Source organism: Lycium barbarum, chromosome 3 (genome assembly GCF_019175385.1).
Source record: "Lycium barbarum isolate Lr01 chromosome 3, ASM1917538v2, whole genome shotgun sequence".
NCBI lineage: Eukaryota > Viridiplantae > Streptophyta > Magnoliopsida > Solanales > Solanaceae > Lycium > Lycium barbarum.
The window spans coordinates 63,719,933-63,735,597 of NC_083339.1; the positions used below are offsets into that span (position 1 = coordinate 63,719,933).

The window sequence follows — 15,665 nt, forward strand, 5'->3', positions numbered from 1 at the left end:
CAAAGCAATGCGAAAATGAGAAAAAAACAAAGGCAAAGAAGTCATGATAAAACAGCATGGAGAGACAAGACCCAACACATAAAAGCAGGAAACAAAGGGCAATAAAAAGTAGAGCAAAACTACGCCTACTAGTGCGACAGAAAAGCGAGACTACCTACTAGCCTTCTATCATAATCTGAGCCCTCCACAACCTCCTATCAAAATGAAGCATTGCAAGCACTAAATCCATTAGGAAACCAACCACAGCAAAAGCATTTTGCTATTTTAGTTTTACATAAGAGCCATAGGGTTGGAGAGCTGGGAAGATGAGTCTTCTGCTGGAATGGTTCTAGCATGTCTCTATCTATAGAAGCTACATCTCTCGATCAAAACCTATAAATTCATCCAGAGCCAACTCATCAACTTATAATGCGACAGTATCTGTTGAGAAATCCACATGCCAGTAAAAACAGTTGTAATTTCTCATTATTCAGTTATGGCACAGAAATGATAGAACAAAAAGCTATAACCAAAATGCAACATCATGTCGCAGTAACATAAGGATGTCATGTGACCTTGAGGGGGGACTGCATTCAAATTTCGGCTTCATTAATGCTCAATCTTTGCATTGGGCTCACTATTTAGTGGAAGCACCGGCCTAGCAGAGCAAAAGGTGCTGCATCTACTTTACAAGGATTTGCCAACACCATATCAGCAATCATTTCAGCTGTTCCTAGAGCCTGGTAAGAGAAGCATTGCCCATGAGTGTTACAAATCAACTTAGAAGCATATAAGAACTTGGAAAGTCAGCAAGAACAAGAGACTTCAAATTAAAATGAAAATGACAACTTTTATAAGCAAACAATGTCTTTCAGTTTATCTGCAGAAATAGATTAGAGCAAAATACCAGCGACAGTCCTTCTCCTTCATGCCCGGCAGCAAGAAAGACGTTCGAAAATCCAGGAACAAGCCCAATGACAGGCTTTCCATCAGGAACTCAATCAAAAAAGAGCTAAGTCCATAAGCATGCTTGCAACTTTAGCATTATTTTAGGAATGCAGACACGATCATTAACAAGATAAAGGTTTCTGATTTTCACTTACTATAAGGTCTCAGTCCTACTCTAACTTCTCTGCTTTGACGCAAATCCTCAAGAGACTGTTGTCTTAAAGCAGGTAAGAACTCCCCAACCCGCTGCCATATGTGGTTGATGACAGATTCATCTACCTCTGTGTCAAGCCCAACAAGCTGCCGGCTACTCCCTGTAAGAAAAGATCTTGGTGAATAGCCACGAGCGCACATTTATATAAACCACACTTACCTTAAAGGGTTTGGATAATAAGATGGACAGGAAGAAAGTCTAGCTGTGAAGCCATGTGATTAATTGATTACAAATTCACCAAGCTAATAAGATGACACAACAGATAGAGCAAAATGGAAAAAATGGACTACCAGATACGATAACAATGGGACCAGAGCCCCAGCTACCAAAGTTACACAGCTTGAAACATTGATCCTCTTTTGAGAAAATATGTCTTTAGCTTTTTAAAAGAGTTTTTGCGAAAAGTTATTTCAAAAAAGCTTTTTCAGTGGAGAGAAGCTTTGAAAGTACTTTCCATTGAAAAGCTCTTCTTCCACTCACAAAAGACTCACAAATCTTTAAAGAACTATGACTATTCAAACACTATTTTCTTTTGCAGAAACTTTCCCCAAAAAATGTTTTGAAACAACTTAAGGAAAAAGTTGTCCAAACGGCTCTATAGATCATGAATAGCATATCCGAGAAGTTAGCCAAGACATGCAACGAGTGATATATCCTAGCTGGATTTACTATACTTTCAAATAAATATATGAGAAATTAGGCAAAGATCTGTGTTAAATAACAAGTTGTAGACCTAAAATAAATAAATAAAGTGTCACCTCTTTAGCAAATGCAAACTCAGCTAAAGATAGAGCAAAATGGAGGAAAAGATCCATATAGGTGATATCTACAAGTGGGAATAGATTTTAGCCTTTATAGTATGTTCATTTTGAACACATTGCTTTATTAGGAGTATTTTGACTTTATCATAGATTTATATGTCAGTAAGAATATCAAGAACTTTTAATAAAATTATTATTATTATTATTACTACTCATATACTTGACTTATTTTCCACTTTTGTTTTTTTTTTTTTTTTTTTTGGTATGATGATGACATGAGTTGAGCTTAAATTAGGAAACATGGTCAGTGAGCCAAACCTGACTTGTTTGGAACTGAGGCTTAGTTGTTATTCTCCTCTTTAGCAACTTAAGCTTTTAGATAATATAAGCTCAACTCATACCCAGTGTGGTCCCACAAGCTTTTAGATAATATAGTTCATACAATTTAAGCGGCCTTGAGTTCAATTCTCATTATCAATCTGTTATATCTCCACGTGCTTGGCCTAACAAAAAGATAGTGTCGCCTATTTAATAGTTTAAACTTTTAGATGAGGCAATTTAAACAATAGACTTCTACATAAGGAGCATCCAGAGTAGGTAGACATTCTTTCTTGCATTCTAGCCAGCTTCCTAAGAGATGGTGCATTGATTTAGCTATCAACAGTAAAAAAAATAAGATCAATTGCAATGAATAACACATGAACTTAGAAAAGAAAAAACATGTAACAAGAAGCACTTAATCCTTTGCATTATAAAGGGAGCAAGGGGGGTGTTATGGAGCTTGGAGCTACCCACATCTAGCTTATTTGGGTTAGACATACTGGTTGTGGGTGAAACACGGGAGAGTTGAATAATTCAACAACAGGATATAGTTTACCAAGGACAAGATTGCCCAAAGCATCCATGGTTGCCGTCATTGAAACAGACAAATCTTGTGCATTATAGACAGGCCCTGAATCAGATGCAGTAGCTTTCAGGGTTGCCGACTGATGGTTGGCATACCCTGCCTCCATAATTCCATGATTCAGCTTGAACGACTTGAAATTCTCTAGCACAAGCAGGTGACCCTGTTTACAGAGGCAAAATTTAGCTTCACAAATAAATGAATATCAAATATTTAGGATTGAATCTATTGACAAGTAGGCACACGACAAAGTCTCATGCGAAAAACTTATGACAGTGTGGTAGATCCATATATTAAAAGATAAATGGAATTGCCATCACACATTACATGCTTCTCTCTCTGGTCCTATGTCTTCACCTTTTCTTTATTGATATTCACTTAATGATTTCCCTATTTGAGGTGGATTGGCTTTGAAGGGAACTAGACAACTAGTGACAATAATGTACATCCAGACACTCATCGAAAATCTTGGATTCTTTTAAGGCTGATTTAGAATGACACACAGACGTCCCATTAAGAGCTTCGGATTCTTCTCACCGCTGAGAGTTTGTATCTTGAGCTTGTAAAACAATATCTTATTTAAATTTAATAACCAGTTAAAGGGATAAAGGAGTAGATTATTACAGATTCCATATGCTGAGATAAGAAGTCATGGAGAAACTTTTGATTTCATTTCTCTTCTCTCTTTTCATGCTCTTCTTTTTTGTTTCCAGAATTAGTTTGTAACTTGGGTTATGTAGCAACCCCTCCATAGCAGTAATGGAATTATGAAAGAAAGTGGTCCACTGGAGGGGGAGGTAGGGGATCAAACAAAAGTTAATACTAGTATAGTTGATAGTAGTATCAGGTTAGCATCCAGTTACATACCCACAAAACATCACATGTTTACTTTTAAAATATTGTATGAATTTATTTTGCCTATTATGCAGGATCTGAGAACTAAATAAGGCAAAACGCTCAGCTGAACAAAAAGGAATGGTCTGAAGCTCAACAGAGAGGAGAAGAGTAAGAAATGGTGGCTGATAGACTAGCATATTCATGTGAAGAACCGTGAATCAGATATGACTCTCCCAGTTCAACCCCAATCCCCGCCCGCCCCGTCGGCAGGAGAAGAAAATGAAGTTCCGAGTAATATAGTGACAATGATGTAAATTGTCATATAAAAAAAAGGTGACAATGATGTAAATGTCTACCGGAAACAGCCTCTCTACCCGTCACAAGGTAGGGGTAAGGTCTGCGTACATCTACCCTCCCCAAACCCCACTTGGTGGGATTATACTAGGTATGTTGTTGTTATTGTTGTTGTTTGTTGATGTAAACAATGACAAAGGGTGCCACAAGAGAGAAATAAGAGATAAAAGTAATTGTCTGGTTTGGGCTGACCATATAAGCATCGGCATGTGAATGGGTGTATTTCACCCTAGTTCACTTCCATGCATCCCCTCCTCCATCTGATATGCCATTTGGTTGTAGCTATGGGATAGATGACTAAAAATTTTGCATCTATAGAAGATCAACACATAACGACATGGTTTTTCTTTGACAAATTTCTAATCTATTTTCATTTAATCCTTTATTATTTCTTCAATAAGAAAATAAGACCGACAAAAACAAATGCAACAAAGTAAACAACACGATGGACATGTTACATCTTATCCAAAACCTTTCGAGGCTTAATTGGAAGATCGAGTTCAATATCTGGTTGCTTAATCAGGTCGTGCATCAAAGACCCAGTCCAACAACCTGCTGCAATCACAACAGCCTTCTTACTCTGCAGTGTATTCTTGGAAGTTTGAATAGCTCCAACCTCGCAGCTATTTCCAGGTCTGAATTATTATATCTATTAATAGTGATCACATGGACCAGGAAGAGTTCAAACATACAGTAAATATGGAAACTGTCGAACCTAACTAATCCAATAGCAGGGTCATGATAAAATTCGGCATATCTCCCTTCCGCAGCAAAACGCCTGTTACCCTGGACAATAATCAATAACTTAAGTAATTATCAATGTGACAATATATAAGAATTATAAGATAACCCAGAGAGAAGAACATTAAAGCTTATTCCTAAAGAAGGAATTGAAGTGGAAGGAAAGGAAGGAAGGAAGAAAGAAAGAAAGAAAGAAAGGGAACAAACCTTCTCAATAAATGCAACAGTACGGTGAGCGTCCAATTGGTAATCATCAGGGAAAAAAGCTGCTCCACCTCCCTTCTCAAGCACAAGTTGCGGTTCTTCTGATAGCAAGTCATTGGTGGACAAGAACTCTGCTCTCAACCCCTCCTGTGATAGCTCCTCCACCCTCTTTTTTAACGTTGCTGACTCATCTGCTGTTTTACTTACTAAAAGACTTCCTGTCAGATAATAAGAACTCCACTCAGTAGTTTCTCCCACAATCTCTAATATGATGGAGTGGAATAGTAATGATTATTAAAGAAGAAAGGTTTTTCCTTAGCCTGCGCACTGCACATGAGATAGGTATAAGGGAAGGACAGGAGAAAACTCCATACCTTCCCTTTAAATGAGAGATATCAATGAGATTTGCTTTCTAAACTCTCTTTTACCCAAAAAAGGACGTATACTGAAAAAAAGGGAAGCAGAAAGATGCCTTCAATGAACACTATGGAGAAAATCCACACTATTTCTGTTAAGGAAATGGACCTTTAGGCCTACCTCAACCCTAAAAATTAGCTCATAAGGTGAGAATTGCCAAGACCATATAAGGCGACAACAACCTATTCCCTCAACCAATGTGGGACAATAATCTAAACCTCACCCCCCCCCCCCCCCCCGCCGCACGCGTGCGCTCGCTCTTGAGCCTACCAATTGAAGAGTGAATGACATAACATGGGGGCCCAACATTGAGTAAGCCAATAACTTGGATGGGTTTGGCTCTGATACGCTAATACCATGTTAAGAAAATGGACTTCGAGCCTAATTCAACCCGTAAAAGTTAGCTCTTGAAGTGAAAAGTTCTAAGACTATATAAGGAGACAACAACTCATTCCTTCAACCAACTTGGGACAATCTACAATTTGAACAGACTGAAAGAATGTTGGACTCTCTGTTGCCAAAAGGTCCATTAAACAGAGAAGGGCTAAACAAATATGAGGTGACTTTAACTTTGGCACTTAACAGAATTGTCTCAAGCCTGACAAATCTTCAGGACTGATCACTGATGTCATAGAATATACCACTTTTTGTAATTTGTAAATGCGTTTTCTAGAGAAAGAAAAATAGTTACAATTGAGTATGTATATCATTAAGGAGGAACAGACCTCCTCAATTCTGAAAATGTCTTCTAAAAGACAGGAAAATAATGTGATATTTCACCATTGCTCCATCATCTTCTAACCCCTTAGGCTGTTTTTGTAGAGCTAAAAAACACATTGGTCAGAATCGTATCCACCTTCGATCTAGATACTCTCCTATATTTATATCGCATAAGCTTCTAGGGAATCACAACTTTGTGAGCATCAAACATAAAAACAAGATAGAACAGAAAACAAGACATATAACATGATAAAGGTCCAGACCCATTCCTAAAGTCTTAAAAAGGTACACGCAGCGGACGTACGTTAACTAAAGATAGCGGCAAGTAGAATGACTGAAGGCAGATACCCGGAAGGATATTAAATCACCTGTCTTCTTCCAGCCAAGTTCCTCTAAAGGATCCATCCCTTGAAGTTGAATGCTCTCGGCTAGACTCTCCCATAATTGATGGCTTCTCATTATTAACTCCCATTTCTCAGTACCGGGTGATTTGTGTGCCTTCCATATGTATCCTTGACCTAGAAACAGCTCAAACGCCAAACATTACAGTGAATCCACAATCAATCAGTCAAGTCACTGGGGACAATAGGGAATACAATTTCCTGCTTAAAACGACACGTCAGCAGATAGAGATGTTCTCCAAATTTCTACGGTGAGAGAATAAGAGTTCACAACATTTTTCAACTACCTTCGATAAGTTTATAAAGCAATTTGACAAACTTAAATATTAACACTTCTAACACTTATTATAGAAACAAACTAACTCTTCCAACATAAGTGTAAAGACAGATCATTGCCATACTTATTCAGTTAATCTCTGTGGTCAATTTAACTTCAATCAGTACTAGCTCGTGAATTTGAATAAACTCAAGATTGACAGCATGCTAAGTTAATATGTACAGCATTTAGTCCAAGAGGGTATGCATATGAATATATTCAACCATAACAACGAAACTACTACTCCCTCCGTTTCAAATTGTTCGTCTTACTTTCCTTTTTAGTCCGTTTCAAAAAGTATGCCTCTTTCCTTTTTTTTTTTTTTTTGCAGCTCTTTACTTTCAACTTTCCACATGGCATGTTTAAGAACACAAGATTAAAGAACATCTTGGTACATTTTACATATCTTTAGAAGTTTTCTTTACTTTCTTAAACTCCATGCCAAGTCAAAACCAGACAAACATTTTGAAACGAAGGGAGTACTAAATATAGAAAGGACAGACCAAAAATGAAAGATTTGACTCCAAACTAGTTGGCTTCGGCTATACAAGGACAACTAATACCACTACTACTTCTCCATCCCATGCTAGTTGGGTCAGCATACATCGACTTTACACTATTTGGACCTATTTCATTCCAATATTCAATAAATTGGGGTCTTATCGAGAATGTATAAGATATTGAATAAAGTTATACCTGCTCCAGTAGCGCCAGAGCAAGGAAGAGCAGCATCAACTAGAGCGACGGAGAGATCTGAGTCAAGGAGCAACTGGCGTGCAATGGTCAACCCAATTATTCCAGCACCAATTATGACAACATCAAAGGACTTTGACTGACTCAAATTCGAAACTCCAAGTGGTCCATGACTACTTCTTTTACTTTGTTTCAACGATAGAGGTGTATTTCTAAGGATCCTACGGCCAGAGATTTTTTTATTTGAGGGTAAAAGATGTGAGTGTAGCTTGTTTGGAGGAGGTGAAAATACGCCGTTAGTATTGAGATTAGAGTTTATTGTAGTAGTAATTTTCAAGGCCATTCCTGCCATTTTTAAAGTTAGTCTTTTGAGTTTGCTTTTTGTGTGCAAACGTTTTAACGCATCAGCTCACTGCTTCCAGCTTCAAAATATAAAAGTCGCCGTCTCCGGTCCTGGACTTCCATTTGCAATAAAATAATGGAAATCAGCCGGATAAATTTCATAAATTCACTTTTTTTCCGTACACTAATAGCAAATTGTCACATAGCTACAGGTTTTTTCATCAAATTGTCATTTTAAAACGTACTCTCGTGGCTTAGTTTGAATAGTTACGGAATTTAAAAAATAAAGAAAATTTTTTTATTCTTGTAGTTAGTGGTGTACAAAGTAAATCGACAAATCGCACCAAATCGATAAATCGAGTCAAACCGAGAAAAAAACCCGACTAGTGGTTTGGTTTGACTTGGTTTGGTGTTGGAAAAAAAAACCCGACCATAATTGGTTTGATTTGGTTTAACTAAAAAAAGTCAAACCGAACCAAACCAACCCGACATTACATGTATTCAATTTTTAAAATATTTTATACATAAAAATATTTATTTGTAAAGTAATTTATAAATATTTCTTAAATTTTTTCGTAATTTTTTATCTATTATCATATTATTCTAGCTTGAACTTAGAATTTTGAATGTCAATAAGTTTTATATTCTATGGATGTTAGTAACTCAAATAAAGTTCAAACCAAAACCAACTCAACACTAATCCTAACAAAAGAAATTCAATTTACGACTAGAAATGACAATAATGTTGGATATTTATTCTTTAGTTTTGCATAATTGATTTAGAGAGTAAAAATACATAGCTTAAGTTTTTTTTCTTTGTCATATAATTAATACTTATTTTAGCATGACTTAGTATTTTTAGATTATGGTCATTTTCTTTTATGGCTTGTTAATTAGCAATATTTATTTTAACCGATTATATTAGCTTTTGTTGAATATTTTAATACAATGTCATCACTCTTCTCACATTTTGTGTTATTTTCTTAAGAAACACCTTAATTATATAATTGTATCTTATTAGGACTAAAGAAATATTTAAAGTAAAAGTGATATGTTTTGTATCTAGACCATTCCGAAAAAAAACCTGAAAAATCCGAGAAAACCGAACAACCCGAACAATCCGAGAAAATTCGAGGTTGAAAAACCCGAATTTTATTGGTTTGGTTTGGTGTATAAATTTTAAAACCCGACGCAATTGGTTTGGTTTGGTGTTTAAAAAATTCGAACCAACCCGGTCCATGTACACCCCTACTTGTAGTCCTAAACGAAAAATGTATATAATGTTCTAAAATGTCATTTGAAATTTATGATTTATAAACTTGTCATATAGAATAATTGAACTGTCAACTTACTAAATATAAAAAAGGCACATTTTTATACTAACCAAACAGGAAAGTAAGAGCATGTTTGGATTGGCTAATTTCAGGTGTTTTTAAGTCAAAATAGTAGTTTTTAAGTACTTTTGTCCTTTAACAAAAAAAAAAACTTTTAAACACTTTTGTAGTATTTGAATAAAATAAAAAAGTATTTTTAAACACTTATTTTAAGTCAAAAATCATAAGTTAAGATTCCTAACTTTAAGCCATAAGTTATAAACTCATCCAAATAGGTTTTAAGACACTTAAATTGGGAAGGAAGGATTAACTTTTTTTTTTAACCTTTTTCACTTTTTTAAAAAATGATAAAAAAAGCTAAAGTTCAGAATATATATATATATATATATATATATATTATACAAGTTAAATACAAAACAAAATGATATAACAATAACATCCAGATTTTTTTTAGTTTTTCAATAGAAAAGGCAAATCTAAGTTCCAAAATGAATAAAACTAAAGGTTATTATCATTATTCTTTATTACGTTTGATAAATTCTGAGAAGAAGGAGTGATTTCCTCTTACGCCATTTTAAGGGTGCTACATGCGTATCATTTTTTTGCCATAACAAAACAGCATACATTAATAGCCTATTTGGCCAAGCTTATAAAAATAGCTTATTTTAAAAAGTACTTTTTTTCAAAAACACTTTTCAAAAAGTACTTTTGGCTAAAAGCAATTTGTGTTTGGTCAATTAATTTAAAAAATACTTTTGAGAAACAATTAGTGTTTGGCCAAACTTTTAAAAAGTGTTTCTAAGTGCATTTTTCTCAAAAGTACTTTTTAAAAAAATGCTTTTGGACAAAAGCTATTTTTTTAGCTTCTAAAAAACTGTTTCTGCTACTCCCCAAAAGTACTTATTTTCTCCCAAAAACTTGGTCAAACACTTCGCTTTTTTTAAAATAAGCACTTATTGAAAAAATAAGTACTCTTGAAGGAAAAATAAACTTGACCAAACAGGCTATAAGGGTGCAAATTGCAAATTACTCTAGTTTTGAAGCTCTGAATTACTTATTTTTGTTTAACAAATGTTGAACAACGATCTAATGCTTAAAAGAGTGGCCACAACGGAATGAAATGCTTATGACAACTAATAGGCTGTAGACATCAATTGAGAGACAATGCAAGTAACCATTACTTTTGCTTCACATATCACGTTTGTTCTAGAGTTCATACTCAATTGCAAACTCAAGTTATGAGTTTTTCCAGTTGTTCAGAAAGATTGCGTTTGTAGACCTTCAACAGAAGTAGAAACCCTTTCCTTTTTGTTGCAAAAACAGGTCAAACAAATACATCTTCGAAACTCAAACTAGCGCGATTTAACTTGGCAAGAACTTCAAGGGAATAGAAGATAAGAAGACAATCCAATAAACAGATCCGTTTGGTACACCAAATAATGCCACTCTACTTAACTATCCTCCAAAATTCAGCTATCCTCCCATCACATCGTCCAAAAAATACAAATCACCCCCACTTTGTCAGCTATTAAGTGATTGTCTTTAGAATCAAATGCCATAAATCTTAAGGAACATGTTTTACTTTCAATGGTTGAGTTTGCCACGCTAGCCGTCGAAAAAATACTCTCTCCTTTTGATGCATCAATTATGAATTTGATTCCTGCATACATCTTCAAAGGCAACAAAGAGGACAACCAACAAAACATATATGATGAAAGTATTATCGACTCAGTATACCACAAATCAGCCAGCCTTGGCTCTTGTAATGCTAGATATGATTCAGATTTATAGAGCGTCTCAAAGGTCATTCAGGTTAATCATTTCATCATTATTCCAACATATCCCTGACAACTCTTTCGACTGAGCTTCTGAGAAGCTCTCAGTTTCTTCCAAAGCCTTTTCCATCGAACTGGCTAAATCTGCTTCCCATAGACCCAACTCACAGACTTTCTGGTAGGTCTCATAACCTGCAGCTGTCAGGCCGTCGGCCAGCATCTCCTTCAGGGTATTAGTGCAGATTCCTCCAGAGTCCATTAGCTGCAACAGGACTTCCGGAAAGCCAAGATCCCCGAAAACAACCACTGCACAACTTTTATCCACCATCCTAACATCAAATTCATTATGGAAAACTTTATGTGAACCATATAGGAGGCTTTTCAGCTTTCCTGCAGATGTCCCAACCCTGAATCCCCATAAGAAAACCAGATTCTTAATACTAATCTCTCTAGTATTGTCAGTCCACACACTAATATCTTCATCAGCAGGACTATGAGAACTGGTAAAGCAAGGGTTGAACGAGTTTGTGCAGCATTCAATTGCATCAGGCAATTGGCCCTCGTCAGCTTCAGGAGTTCTTGGAGCAGTTTTCAATATGGAGCACAACTTTGCAAACAATTCGCTTATCTTCACAACATCATGTCCAAGAGTCTTCACTTCACTGACCTCAGCTGTTAGTAATTTCGCGCAGGTTAGAATTTATTTAAGCAATTGAAAAAGGAATTAATGGAAATTTCATGCAAAGCCAGAAAAAATCTAGTCCAGTCAGCAACGTAATTTTTTTTCTTTGCCATCGACATAATTAAAAGATCTAAAAGAGTAGGCAGTGAACATAAAAATGTTAAAATAAAATATCAACATGGAGAACTTCCTTCACAGGGACACCAGCAGGACACATGCTGTAAGTGCTATTAAACAGAACCACATTATAAAGAAAGGTGGAGATACGATTTATCTAACATGCAACTCATGATATCACAGGTACTTGCCTTGGTTAGGTATCTCTACATCAATAGGGGCAAAGAACCGTTGTTTCAAATATGAGATACTTGCAGGCAAATTGTTCACTTTTGTTAGAGGGCTGATTTCCTTCATAAGGTGGTTGACATCAAGTACATTTGGGAAGACCACACATAATGAACTTCTAAATTCATCTAGCGTTGATGGCAACGGAGCTAAGAACTTGGAATGAACGAAAGTAAAATCTGTCAAATAAAACTCAAAATGTTTAAATAACATAAAAGGTACGGTAGCCGCAATTCTAACATGAGCAAAAAATTTCCACATAGAGATTAACCATTAAGAGAGTTGTGGGCAACAACAGGTTTCTGAGAAGCGGAAATCAAATCGATCACCTCTCGAAACCCACGGAGGCGCTTATTATGCTCCTTCTCCTCATTTTGAAGTTCCTTCTGTGAGTACAAAGCAATATTCAAAGAAGGAGAAATTCGTCATTAACAAGCAGTAAAACCAAAGACTGTCAGCTAGTTTAATACCTGTAAAAGAATCCTATCTTCTTCTGAACTTGTCAAAACAACTCGAACAGGCCTCATTGTCCCTCCCTTTGCTGGGGTTAGTAAAGGTATGACATCAACAAAATCCTTCAGTGTCTGACCCAACAGAAAAGTTCAATAATATCAGCTAAAACAAATCAAGTGACTTTTTATTCCATGTAATGGAACCTTTAACATTGACAGCAATTGAATTCTTGAAGCATCATTCTTCGGACATAATCAAATTTGGAACATTGTATGCTGCTAACCATAAGCATCATCGTTTAGCTTATTCTTTTTTTTTTTTTTTTTTTCGTGAAATTTCAAGAGAGCAATTCAAAAGGTAAAAGAGACCAGATAGACACCTCCAACACAAGGCGCACTTGACGTTCACTGCAGACATCTATGCTCAAGCATGGTCTGGATCCATATACTTCATCTCCCGAGACAATTTTTCTCAAGGAACTGATTAAAGCATCTGCAGGACGTCATGAGTATAAAAAGAGAGCAGAGAAGAGTTGAATTGACAAAACTAATAATACCATTTTGCTCACCTTCAGGCTTCTTGTTTGTGTCTTTGCAAGCAGTTATCCAATGCTTAAGTCGAGATTTGATCCTTTCTGCAAATACAGAATCAGCAACTGTATATCCTGATGGAGTTGGCACTGTACAGCTAATAGGTGATGCATTCCCAGTTCTATCTATTGCAGCTGATTCTTGCGATTTGGATAAATATGATATGCCTGTCAGGATTCAGCTTTCAGTCAAAAGCTACTCGGCCAGCTAAAGGTATACAACAAACAACAGTAGCATCTACTATAGAAAAAGAGAACAAAGAAAAGTGTTACGATTCAAAATAAGATGATTGTGGTAGAAGAATTATGTTTCATGGCACTTGAGTTCTGGAATTCGAGGCAGATACTTCCTTTCATTATGAACATCTACTACTTGTTGTTGCAGATAATTAACATAGAGAATGAGGCAAATGGAGCAGCAACTGCAGAGGTTTATCCTTTCTGCCTATGTCACCAATTACCATACATCTCTATATTACAATAACGGATGTTTCATATAGGTGCTTCGGTCATTGTAAAAGCCACTGCACATTTCTTTTTTGGCAGGTAACCTAAAGATCCTAATAATACATTAACCATTAAAACAAATAACAGAAACATATCAGTTACGCATTACATTTCAAACCAGTCCAGCTCAGCTTACCATCGTATATGCAGGCATTGAAATCAAAACCTTCTTGAACCATAGAGGTCAAGTATGATGATTGACAAGAGAAACTATAAGAAGGCATCCCTATTTTTAACTCATCACGAGGGAACAAATGAAAGTTGTATCTGCACCAAAAGCACAAAACACTTGTCATTCATGTTTCATGTTTCCCTTTCTCAGACAACATAATTCTTCAACTTAGAAGTTAGAAATATAGCAACTAATCCTTCATCTAAAACTGTCACTTACACCAGCAACTAACTAACACAAGAAAAGCGAACATAAAACAATTTTTTTGTGGGATTTTTTAGCATAAGAACATCTATTTGACAGTTCAAATTAGAACCAACCATCCCTTTCGCCTCCTAATATCCGGCCTCATAAAACACATTGAAAGCAGTAACAAAATTGAGTAATAGTTCTACAGCATAAATCAACCGGAGTTAAAAATGAAAGGAAAGAACAAGAAAAACATCCGTTACACTAGGTGAAGTTGCCAAGCACTAAGAAGCGTCTATGGTGTTTGTTAGAGTTCAACGGTGACAATATCAAGGTGTTTGTAAGGGTAAAGAGAAAGCAATATGATAAAATTTGAGCACTATATCATCTGTAGTTCTAAAATAAAAAGTGCCCTTTATCCTTCTTTTTAACCTAAGATACCTTCAGCCACATCTTATAAAGACAAAGCTTTCTCCACAACTACACAGAACAATAAGTAATTTCCTTTTTTTTTTTTTTTTAAATCACCGGAACCAACAGTAAATATGAGATTAAATTGGGTTTGAAAGTTCAAAATAATGATGCAAGTCTGAATGAAGGAAACTGTATACACATTGATGTATCTGCACAATACCCTTTCCACGGAAAGCTCACTTGGCACGTCTGAAAAGGGAAACTAGTTCAAATGTGTCCTAGCATTTAACTTAACCTTCTTCAGTACATACTTCACACGCTTTAGTAAACTGAATTGCTTTTGATATACAATTCTAAAAAATCTGAAACTTGAACCCAAAACTTCGGATTGAACATAAAATCAATTGAATTTTATACACAACACAATCTTGAGAACTGAAATAAAAAATGAGATAATGGTCAAAAACCCACCTGAACTATCACTTTTTGGCGAGTTTCAGTATCACCATCTATGTATTCAGGTAGGAAAACGAAACAACTTATAGTTGGCCTAATCAGCTTCAAGGAAACACAAAGATAGTTCAGATAGGAAAAGGAAAGGGGTTGTAAAACTGGCGAAAAAGTGACAGTTTAGGTATGTTATTGACCATTAACTCATTAAAAAATAAAGACTAAACAAAATAGAGAGACGCACGGGTGGACGATGAGCTTAGAACCCTTAATGGAAAAAGGGCAAACGGCGAACTGAAGGACCTGAAACCGTTCGGCTGCATATTTGGCTTTGAGATACGCTGTGTGGGCTGTGTCAATAGGAATAACACGCTGCCATTGTGCAGAGTAGGCCCCACTATTCTTCAATGAGACTGCGATGAAATCAGATTCGGAGATGTAACTGCTAACCTCTTCTAGTGCCACTGAGAAGTTGGACTTTGTAACTTGCTTTACACTCCATTTGCTCTGGTGGCTATGTCCCAGATTTGATTGGAGCACGGTTTTAGAAATCCTGGTGCAAAACAACCGCCTTTGTAACATTGAAACAAAAATATACGTTTGTTAATGTACAGTGTTTATGTCCGCTCACTTTCCCGGGGAACGGCAGGACAGATACGACGGTTGAGCGATACCAGGCCCAGTTATAGGAGTCCGCAACTTAAATGACTCTGTGTCCGGATACCAAATAAGTCAGAAAAAAAAAAAAAGTAATCAAATTATATTTTGCGCACTAAATTAATGTGCAATAGAGGTTATTATTTTTATACAATTTTAAAGTTCTCAAATTCATTATTTTTCATATTTAGATCAAAGATTAGTTATGTTTAAAAATTCTAAAATATCAATATTTTATATAAAACTTGATATCTTTTTTTGCGAATA

At 35.9% G+C, this 15,665-nt stretch overlaps 2 protein-coding genes across 6 annotated transcripts; both read right to left on the reverse strand.

The window, feature by feature from the left end:
- Positions 1-203: 203 nt before the first annotated feature.
- Positions 204-8,009, reverse strand: LOC132631460 (uncharacterized). 5 transcript variants are annotated; one of them, XR_009578844.1, is made up of 10 exons: positions 7,493-8,009; positions 6,448-6,597; positions 4,946-5,160; positions 4,713-4,783; positions 4,470-4,632; positions 2,780-2,969; positions 1,083-1,241; positions 887-975; positions 555-719; positions 204-372 (listed from the first exon to the last, which is right to left on the reverse strand). XR_009578844.1 is itself a non-coding variant. In XM_060347035.1 (9 exons), the coding sequence occupies exons 1-9, from the start codon at positions 7,839-7,841 to the stop codon at positions 621-623; spliced, it is 1,485 nt and encodes a 494-aa protein (XP_060203018.1). In that variant the 5' UTR covers positions 7,842-8,008; the 3' UTR covers positions 204-620. The 5 variants fall into 5 exon arrangements, 2 of the variants coding, with proteins under 2 accessions (XP_060203018.1, XP_060203019.1); XR_009578843.1 differs by having other exon boundaries at positions 204-420; XM_060347035.1 differs by having other exon boundaries at positions 204-719; positions 7,493-8,008.
- A 2,310-nt stretch (positions 8,010-10,319) lies between these two features.
- On the reverse strand, positions 10,320-15,460 carry LOC132631459 (poly(A)-specific ribonuclease PARN-like). Its single transcript, XM_060347033.1, has 8 exons — positions 14,986-15,460; positions 13,653-13,783; positions 12,989-13,177; positions 12,800-12,912; positions 12,438-12,551; positions 12,239-12,353; positions 11,931-12,146; positions 10,320-11,612 (listed from the first exon to the last, which is right to left on the reverse strand). The coding sequence occupies exons 1-8, from the start codon at positions 15,321-15,323 to the stop codon at positions 10,963-10,965; spliced, it is 1,866 nt and encodes a 621-aa protein (XP_060203016.1). The 5' UTR covers positions 15,324-15,460; the 3' UTR covers positions 10,320-10,962.
- Positions 15,461-15,665: the final 205 nt, after the last annotated feature.